Source organism: Ixodes scapularis, unplaced genomic scaffold, assembly GCF_016920785.2.
Source record: "Ixodes scapularis isolate PalLabHiFi unplaced genomic scaffold, ASM1692078v2 PGA_scaffold5__190_contigs__length_132052651, whole genome shotgun sequence".
Lineage (NCBI taxonomy): Eukaryota > Metazoa > Arthropoda > Arachnida > Ixodida > Ixodidae > Ixodes > Ixodes scapularis.
This window is the reverse complement of record NW_024609880.1, coordinates 74,665,673-74,675,435: the sequence shown is the minus strand read 5'-3', so window position 1 is coordinate 74,675,435 and position 9,763 is coordinate 74,665,673. Positions and strand designations below refer to the sequence as shown.

General features: G+C 46.1%; 1 protein-coding gene across 2 annotated transcripts in view; it reads right to left on the bottom strand.

Annotated features, from left to right (window-relative positions):
- Nucleotides 1–5,422: 5,422 nt before the first annotated feature.
- LOC8036601 (putative sodium-dependent multivitamin transporter) overlaps nucleotides 5,423–9,763 on the bottom strand; it is a 56,829-nt gene continuing 52,488 nt past the window's right edge. For both annotated transcript variants that reach the window (XM_040209611.3, XM_040500682.2), the window contains one exon: nucleotides 5,423–7,863. In XM_040209611.3, the coding sequence (XP_040065545.2) occupies nucleotides 7,837–7,863 (27 nt within the window). In that variant the 3' untranslated portion in view covers nucleotides 5,423–7,836. The remainder of the gene's footprint in view (nucleotides 7,864–9,763) is intronic.

The window sequence follows — 9,763 nt, the reverse complement described above, 5'->3', positions numbered from 1 at the left end:
TTAAACTTCGCTCTATTTCAGGCTCAAATCTCTGTTCAACAGCCGGTGTGTAAAAACAAGCGACGATTCTAAGCAAAATAACAATCGAAAGGAATGTAGAGTGCATTTAAGGTTCAATAGCATTCCGGTGGCGCTTATATATTGCTAATATGTCCGTTCTGTCACTATATGAAGACTCCGTCGTGCATCTTTAGTCTGCTAAAAAAATAAAGTATGTGGGCTACGAGAGGTGTGTCTTTTTATTATTTCCTATGTCGGGCAGTTTTAATTGGGCACCTGTTCTCTGGCTTCTCTCCATTCGCAAAGATCTGGAGCTTGCGGGTGATGATTTGAACCCAGAACATGCATCTTTGCACATATTCATGAGCAGAAAGAAGAAAGCAGTACTTATTTATTACAAATCTGACTATAGTACGTGACTTTCAATATATTTGATCGTCTGCATGCACAGAGTTACTTATCCAGTGTTACTGTGTAGTTCTTGCCGTCTCTCTTGGTTTTCCACATGTCCTTCGTTCGTTTGGCACGTATGTCCCTCATGTTGAAAAGTACCGACGCCGTGTTCGCGCTAACAGTGTCCGACAGTGCACATAAATACACGTACGAAGTAGTTTTAGCATCGTTTTTCGTGCCACGAATTTCAAATGAAAACTCTGTAACTGACCAATTATTTCGTCTGCGTGACTGAGAAAAGTTCCCAGCTACCTAGTACGTACGAATTATTCGTGATATTTGCTCTTATAATCGAGTGCAGAGAGAAAATGCACTCGCTTTTTCCCATAGCAATGCATTACCGGAAGTCAATTTCGGACTGGTTGCTGTCTGCTTCAATTTGCAGCAGCACACTAGCGCCAGTTGAACCTCTAGTGTACATTATAATAACTCTATGACGCCAACGGCAGTGGTGGCGCCATCTGGCAGCCTTTCGAGACCAATTTTAATCTCCGACCAGACGTATGTTCGCCTTCCTGCCACTAGCGCCTCGTGGCGCTAGTTTTTCCTTACCATGGTGGAGGCTACAGCTGCACTCGGCTGCCTGTAGGTCGTGCGGCTGCGGATGTGACGCATTCCGCGTCGTTTTTGCTGTTTCCGGGCGCGCTTTCTGATGGTGAATTCCGCTCGCAGATCTTGAGCGCTCCAAAAGCGCTCCATTTGGAGCGCGCATATTCCGCTCGCAGATCTGGCTCAAGTTGGTCATCTTCCGCTCGTAGATCTCTGGCAGCGCCCGCTCCACGGAGCGCCCCAAACTCCGCCGAACTTGCTCTGCGGGGTTTCACAGATCTCTCCGGAAATTGACAGAGCGGCCCACGTGATTTCCGTCTAAATCGGCGGTGCGCATGCGCGGCGAGGTTGGAGAGATCGGCGGGCCGGTCGGTGGAGTTGGATCTGTTCGGGTGCGTCGGTTGTTTACTCTGGACTGTGACGGCTCGAACGCTTCTACCTCGCGTAGATCAGGGATAAAAAGCCGGGAATGTGGAGCGTGGCAAATCGTAAGCGCTGACATCTGTGATCACCGAGGAAGAACGAAAAAAAGAACGACAGAAAAGCCGGAGGCAGACGCAAGGTTAGGCCTATTCATTCTGCAGCCAGTGATTGTTTACCTTTTTACACTGCATTCCATCGGCGTTTTCCCGTGAAATAAAGCAAGATGTGGTTAGGCAACGACCGCGCAAGTGATGGTTTGTTACCTCTGTGTTTATTAAAGTCGTACTAGCAATCTGAACTCCACCGCTGGCAATCGCTGTCCGTGCCCCGCCGCTTCGAGGCGGCCGAAAGGTATGTGACGGTGCCGAACGCGGACGTCTTCGCTATTTGTGACATGGGCGCCGCGGTACGTATAATTCCGCCCGGCCTGTGTCGCGTGTTAGTTCTACAGCTAAGCAGTGACAGTCGTCACTGGTCGTCGGAAAGATCAGCCGGCTGAGGCGTTGGTGGGCTGGTCAAGTTCGAGCAGCGGCCATTTTGAACGGCGGAAGGAGAAGGGGTGGGGAGGGGTGTGGGGGAGGTCGCTCCAAAAATGCAAGTTTATCTTCCCCTCGTCGATACGGAGCGGGTCCCACGGAGCGGAATTTTGCCTCCCTCGCGGATTTTGGAAAGCGCTCCAGATCTACGAGTGGAATTCACCATGAGTCAGAAGCGTGCGCTTTGGTTTGGACGGGCCAGCTACGGGCGGGGGCGCACGCGCGCACGCAGGCACGAGCGCACAAGCAAAGTGCAACAGCGACAGTAGTGATGGGACGAATCACCGGAGATTCGGATTCGGACAGATTCGGAAATTTCCGAACTTTTCGCGACGAATATTCGTCAGATTCGGAGATTCGTCAGATTCGCCGCTGGATGCAGGCGGCAGCATGAAGGTTGTCGTAAACCTCGCGTATGCGGTCAGTTGTGCGCTTCTTAAATACTGTTCCTGCATATAACCAGATATCGTCTTGTTTATTTCAACGTATGGTATGTACTGTACTGTCATTGTAAACCCTGGCACGCGCCCAGGTCCAGCTGAGCTGATCGATGTGGTTGACGTAGGCCTAACCAATGCACGGTCTCGCTTTCTGTGCGGTTTCGCGGTGATCGGTGAAATGTAGCGAAACGCTGTGTATTATATGTAATTTGGCGCAACTCACAATAAATATATATTCAGGCAAGGAAATTATTCCTCTCCTTCTCTAGAGCTGCGTATGTCAGTACCTGTAAGGCGCGAGAGCGAGATGAATGTTGCTCGTCACAACTTAGGCCGCGTACTGGTACCGGTGGCAAAGAAAAACTGTCGTTTCTCCGTACTCGGCAGCAAGTTTTGTGTACATGAACTTTATTTGATAAAAAAGAAACACAACCCAGGGGTGTCCAACACAACTTCATTGTTCGGAAACAAACACTAAATCGGAAAGCCTGCATTAACCAGGAGTTTCAGATTGTTTCCCGTGTTCCAATGGAAATACCTCAGTGGGCACTCGTTGGAGATAATCGAATTGAACATACTCACTTATGTGGTGTGTGCCACTGCGATAGTAATTATGGGCACGAAATGTGTCTGTACCGAACAGCATGTACTGCATCGATCTCTTGCGGCGATGAAAACATGCGCATGTGTTTCCACGTGCGTGCACCAACATGCCTATTTGGGTCGTGATCCGGAACCGAAACCAATTTTTCCGCGATGTCTGGCTAGGCTACCGTTCTCGATAAACATCCAAAATAATATTAACAAAGCGGAACATATTATTTATTACTCTAATATTATATTACAGTATTATTTCGTGCACTTCGTAGAATTTATTTAATTTAATATCACGAAAAGTTGAAACACACATCAACGTGATTTGGCAACCATGGCAACGCTCCGAATCTTTCCGAACTTTTCCGAATCGCTTGAGATTCGGCTACTTTTCCGAATCTTTCCGAATCTTCAGATTCGTCTCCGAATCTCGATTCGGATAAAGATTCGTCCCATCACTAAGCGACAGACTGGCCGGCGAGAGAAAGAGAGAGGGAGAGAGATCGCGTTGTCATGTTGGAAGAGAATAAAAGGGGGGGGGGGGGGGGGGGGAGGAGAGGGCAGCCAGACGGCGAGAAACGCGGAGCCGGAACTTGCCCTCCACCGATTGGCCGGGACACAGGCGCGGCCTGCTACGTCACCGCGCTTTTTTGTGCGGCTTGAGAAAGAAGTTGAAATCAACCAACTTCTTCGTGCGCGCCCGGAAGGAGCGAAGAAGCGGCGCGACGTCACGAAAATGCGTCACATCCGCAGCCGCACGACCTACAGGCGCAAAAAGAAGCGTTGGTTTGGATCGCGCTTTACTCATGCAGAGGGGCATATAAAATTCAGATATTGCACGTACGATGCGTGTCGAGGCGAATACAAAATTTGACCATGAAGGCAGTTTCGAAGTTTTATTCGACGATTGAAATGGATGTCAGGCACGTCTCAGATACTGTTGACCAAGTTCTAGCCCGAACAGAAGTTTGGGTGCCGCACCAATCGAGCAAACAGGCGCGGTAATAATTAGCGGCGAGATGTTTTGCTGGCGCCTTCCTATGGTTCCCCCCTTGTGACGTCATTACCTTGCGAACAACAAGTTCGATGGTGTTTGTAAATAGCATGGTGGAAGCTTGAAATCATTGCACTCTCAAAGGAACAATGCAAACACCGTCAAAATTGAAGTTCTTTCATTCCTTTTATTTCCTTCGATGATAAATCCCCTTTCCGACGTCATAGTCAGCGTTCGGCCAATCGTGTAAGGCCGACCACAGCGACGCTTTCGGTCGCGCACGATCAGTGCTCCGAGTCTTTACCGATCTTTCACTCGGGACCCCGGGTGTCGGCGCACGGGATTTGCCACTCCTCCTCACCCACCTTTACCCCCCTGCGTGTACTAGAGCGAACCACACCGAGTGTGCACTACATCCTACCGATGCCGACAGTGCTCCTTGACGTCACTTCTCTTTCCAGAGGCGAAAAAGGGAAGAAATCTGAATGTTTGTTTCGGTTTCCCAAATTTATTTGCAGGTACAGAAATAAAGAGTCGCAACGTTCTAGAAAAACTTTTGTGGCATGCCAGGACCCCAATGCTTCCGAAAACACCTTTTTTAATAAAATTAAATTGCCTTCATGGTCCCGTACGGATATTTGACGTCTAATAAGATGACTAAAAGCATTACAATTTTTTTTTTTTTTTTTATGAAGTGCTTGGAACACATATTTGACGAATCTTAAGGTTTTCCGGAATCTCTATCATACCTACCAATTTGAATTTGTTCGGTGGCATGCCGAGACAAATATTTTGAACTCCCCCTGTGCATACAAAGCACAGAGGTGCAACACCTAGCTTGAAGGAAGAACTTTTGAAAAGAGACCACGAAAAGGGCCGTGCTGAAGGCTGGGATGCTATGTTGCGCTTTTTGCACTCCCAGGAGACTTGGAGGAGGGAAGTGACGTCAACAACGCAGCAAACGCAGATTGGATGTTGACAGAAGAAAACGAAATCAACACCCCATCTGCGTTTGCTGTGTCGTTGACATCACTTCCCTCTCCTTAGTCTGGTGGGAGTGCAAAAAGCGCAACATAGCCCCCCTGCATTATGTTAAGCTCTACATTTGGAGAAAGATGAAGACACTACACCTTAGAACATCCACTGCGCTTCCAAATATTCTCAACTCTGGGTGAGCAAATAAAGCACAGCTAGGTAGCAGAAGCTTGTTGGAATTAACTTGTTGGAATTACCTCAAAGACACCATGATAACAGAGCTGAAGAAAGCTGTGGTGTCCTCAGTGCTTCGTTCAGGGAAAAGCCAAAGAAGGTAAGCCTTAGCAGACTGTTCACTGCAATTTATAACATTCTGGACTCCAAGAGTGTAAACAAAGCACAGAGGAACAGAAGCTTGTAAGAAGAACTTAAAAAAGAGACCACAAGAAGAGAAAAGCTGAGCTGAGGAAGACAGTGCCATCTTCAGCTTTATGTTCGGGAAAAAGCTGGAGTCTTGGCAGAACATTTGTTGCCATTCCCAGGCCTCCAGGAATTCTTCTTCGAGAAAGACTCCAATGTGTGTGGTCCGTTAGAAGAGATTGATGTGCACAGCATGCTCGATGGTGGGCCATTCTTTAATTGCACTTCGGCTTTAACAAGGTATCGCAGGATGTCGAGACGGATTCAGCCTCGCTAAATTTGTTTTCCTGTACCCAAACCAAATGGCCCATCTCATTGGGCTATCACAACAGGATGTAAATGTTCCCACGTTGATCATGCATAAACTGAGGTTGCTTAAAATTGCCTGCCGCAAAGGTTCCCTGCAGAACCACATGCAGACAGAACTTGTAGATACCATTTTGTAAAAGAATGCTTCTTCCTTCTTAGGATGCAAATACTCAATACCCCTCAAAAATAGATCACTGCCAAACCAAAAAATGCACACCTCAATTTCAGTGCAACAATATATCATATGTGCAAGTCATATGGCAAATATTTTCCTTCATGGCACTTTATATTACACAAGCTGTGCACCAGAGGATTTTATGCCAGATAAAAAAAAACTGACAAACAAAACAATTAAAAATTAACACATGCATCATAAACTAGTAGCTCAGTTAAGCCAGTCAAAGTTATTGCACACTTTAAAAGTTGGTATCCAAATACGAACAGAGGGAACCTGTGACATTCTTTGTTGTATCATAAATACTGAAACAAAAACATGCCCCTTGAGCACACTTCCCAATAAAAAACACCACAACTTCTCAACATTCTGAATCACATGCTAGAAAATATAAATGAAACATAACACAAACCTTGATAGAAAAAAAACAAAACATCAAGCAGGAATTGAAAGAAAAAAAAAAGCTTGACATTGTATGTACAATTTTTTTTTACCCTTATGAAATCCAGTCCCACAAAAAATGTAATCAACACAACAAATCTTGTGGAATGTTAAAAATAAATTAATTCACAGCTGACGACACAACCCGCACACATCACTTAGCACGCCGGAGTGCCACAAACACAAGGTGTACAATTTGTTTTATCTCGGCAGGTATTTTCTTTTTACTGCATTTGACCAAGCAACAAGTGTACACTTGTTGCATTGGGTTGTCATCTCTATAAAGGTCCAATGGCTTCCACTCAGGCAGATGATTCCATGATTTTTTAATAAAATACCTCTATGAATGCAATGATGCTTTATAAAACCAATGCATGTTTGTAGCACTGCTAATAATTATAGGGCCCAAGAGTGCATCATTGCAATACAGTAGCTGGTAACATGATGTTCTGAGGTACAGCTTGCAAGTCCACCCTTGAGATGCAAAAGCAATCGCTAAAGCAACAAGAAAGGGCATCTTTGTCTAGGTCCATTCAACAAAGCTTTCACAGAGTGAATCGATCACACGGACGGTCTGGCCATAATATTTCGGATGAACAACTGAGAATAACTGAAGCACTTTAGAGACAAAACTGTGTTCACAATATTCTCTTCTACGCAGCTGCTTTGGAAGACTTCTCGTCAGTGCAAACGTCCCAACACCACACAGGCTAGTGGCAGTGCACAGGAGCTCAAGTCTACACCAATCTCCCCTATTTTTCCGAAATCTATCTTTTTCCATCATGGCCTATTCTCCGTAAACGAACATCTGAAGGGTGCTTCTGGTTGACCTGCAAAAGATTGTTAACAACCTAGGAATAACTCTTGTCGACAAATTTGCCTCTTTTTGGTTCATTTGCAGACACTCTGGTGCCACGAGGCTTGCCAATCTGTGCCATGTCTACAGGCAGAAGTGGAAAAATGTTGGCCTAGGGAAGCTGGGTATTACACACATGCTGTCAGCGAAGCTGAATCACAGTCCAGGAGTGCACCATGACACTTGAACACTGCTGACCACCCGGCTACTAATAGGATTGGGCTGAACTCTGAGAAAACCCTTGCAACAAAAGCACAGATCGACTCGATTCAGGGCAGCATTCCAGTCAAACTGGCACTGATGACTGCACTCCACAAAATGTCTGATCGATACACCCAAGGCACACACCTCACACACTTTCAATCCAGAGGTCAATGTATGAAGCCAGTGGAAAAAATATAAAAAGCTGCCAAAGAGAACAAATCATGCTACACAAACTCTTAAGACATTCTCAGATAAAAAAAGAAGGTCAGGAACACTAGCCATAAATAATGTGGATGCTTTCTCAAACACAAACGTTGTATGGCAAGTTTCAAGGCACTAAAATAAAAAAATGTCCAAGCTTAACAAAAAGAAAGAACAATTAAGAGTGCAATCTATTCACGATGAACAGCTGGAGACCATGAAGCTTGCAGCTCTCCCTCACAATTGGAGCGATGCAGGAACAGTAACTATTCTTTGACCACTGCCATGGGTATCTGCAAACAAGCAGCATCAGGCAGTCATTATAACAGCGAGCATCTCAAACAGCTAGCAGCTAGTTAGTCCTGCTTTCTCCCTCTGTGCCTCTCCAGCACTAACCATATAGCACTATGAACACAAAACGAATGCCAGAGGCACTGAAGAATCGGAGATGGTTTCTTTTAAAGTTTTCTTTTTATGTTCGGGTGCACTACCCCCCTTGTAATACCTTAATACAGGGTGTTTCACCGAAGACTAAAAATTATTTTTGCGGCTTAAAAAAAAAAGGTTATTCCTTAGGGATAATGTTATTGCCTGCAGCAGGTGCCAAGTAGCGATTATAAGGAATGATTTGCAAATTAATACTTAAACCCCACTAATAAACTTTGTAATATCCACCTTAGCTGGGACGTTCCAGTGAGAGCCTTGCTGCTAGTCATCAAAATATGCTGCATCTGTGGTTAGAAATCGGATGACTAAATTCTGCTCTGCGACATTCCCTTGACACGATTCCACGATGAGATTACGATACCGAAACCGAAGTGCAAAAGAGCGACAAAGGTCTGACCGAGAAGCAACAGAAGTTTGACCCAGAAGCGACAGAAGTCCGACACAGAAGCGACATTAGCCTCCGTAGGAGCAGTCGGAAGCAAATCAACATGACATACTAGGGAGTTTTAGCAAGTCGTTTTTCAAGCACACGGTTCCGAAATCATGAACGGTACAGCTGGTCCGTTCCGTGAAACCGTACGTCAAATTTGACAGACTTTAGCGAATCGTGAAAGTGGTGCGACCGTGTAAACGATGATGATGATCATGCTTAACGGTGGCGCCATCTTCTAGTAAACATGTGAAACATTCTGCAACGTGTAAATCAGTGGCGACGGTGGCGGACACCGTGGTGGCGGTTCGTGTTTCCGGCGTACGACTGATGTAAACAAGACGGCCAACGTAACATTTGCCGGTCGGAATTTCAAGAAATGCGAAGCTAGATAGAGCAAAAAGCGTGAACGACCGTAAAGGTATGTGGTGTGTCTCCGTCATCTTCAACTTGAACGATCGTTCACGTTGTGTGCCGTCGAACCAAATCATTTCGTCTGCTCGCGGTCGCCACGGCAGCTAGTCTGCCCGCAGATCGCAAAAATTTACTAGCGTGCGCAGTTTACAGCATTCACGATCGCTTACCATTGTAGCAGTCCTCGAAATGATTTGGTTCAACCTCTCAAATGAAGCAGACTTAAACAGGACGACAAATCGCCTCCCGCTGTCCTAAGCCTAACGCTCGGTTGGGTCGGCGAAGGCGGTCGCCGAACCGATCGCCATCTTTTTTTTACTTGAGTTGTGAACGGTGCTGGCTGCGTTGCGGTGACGACTCCAGCGTCCGGAATGGGAGAAACGAACGAGAAGAGCCTCCCAACTCCCCGAACGACTCGCACGCGGATGCGCAGTGGTGTTGCGGATGCGTTCGAGGGCGAACCGTTCGTGTGGAAACGACTTGCTAAAACTCCCTAGTAACACACCACCACCAATCTGATGGAACCATGTTATCTAAAGGTCACACAGCACCACCAATCTGATAGAACCATGTTATCTAAATGTCATGCAGTTACAGAAAGGTGCACGACACCCAGCTGTCTCCTTGGGTGCGCCGCTTTTTCGCGCTTTTTTCCCCCCTTATTTTGCCCCCTTTTTAGTATGGCAAACTCTAGACAGCGCAACTCCGCTAGAGAGAACCGCAGAGAGAGATTTAGTTTTGCAACTTCCGACAACTCTTAAGCATTTTTAGACGACTGGCAACAAATTTAATTACAACGTACCAGATAAGGGGCATATTCAGAAGGCTAATTAGAACATTCTAGGTATAAATTGCTAATTATAACTTTTCATTCAAGCCCTGACAGTCCGTCAAGTCGCACA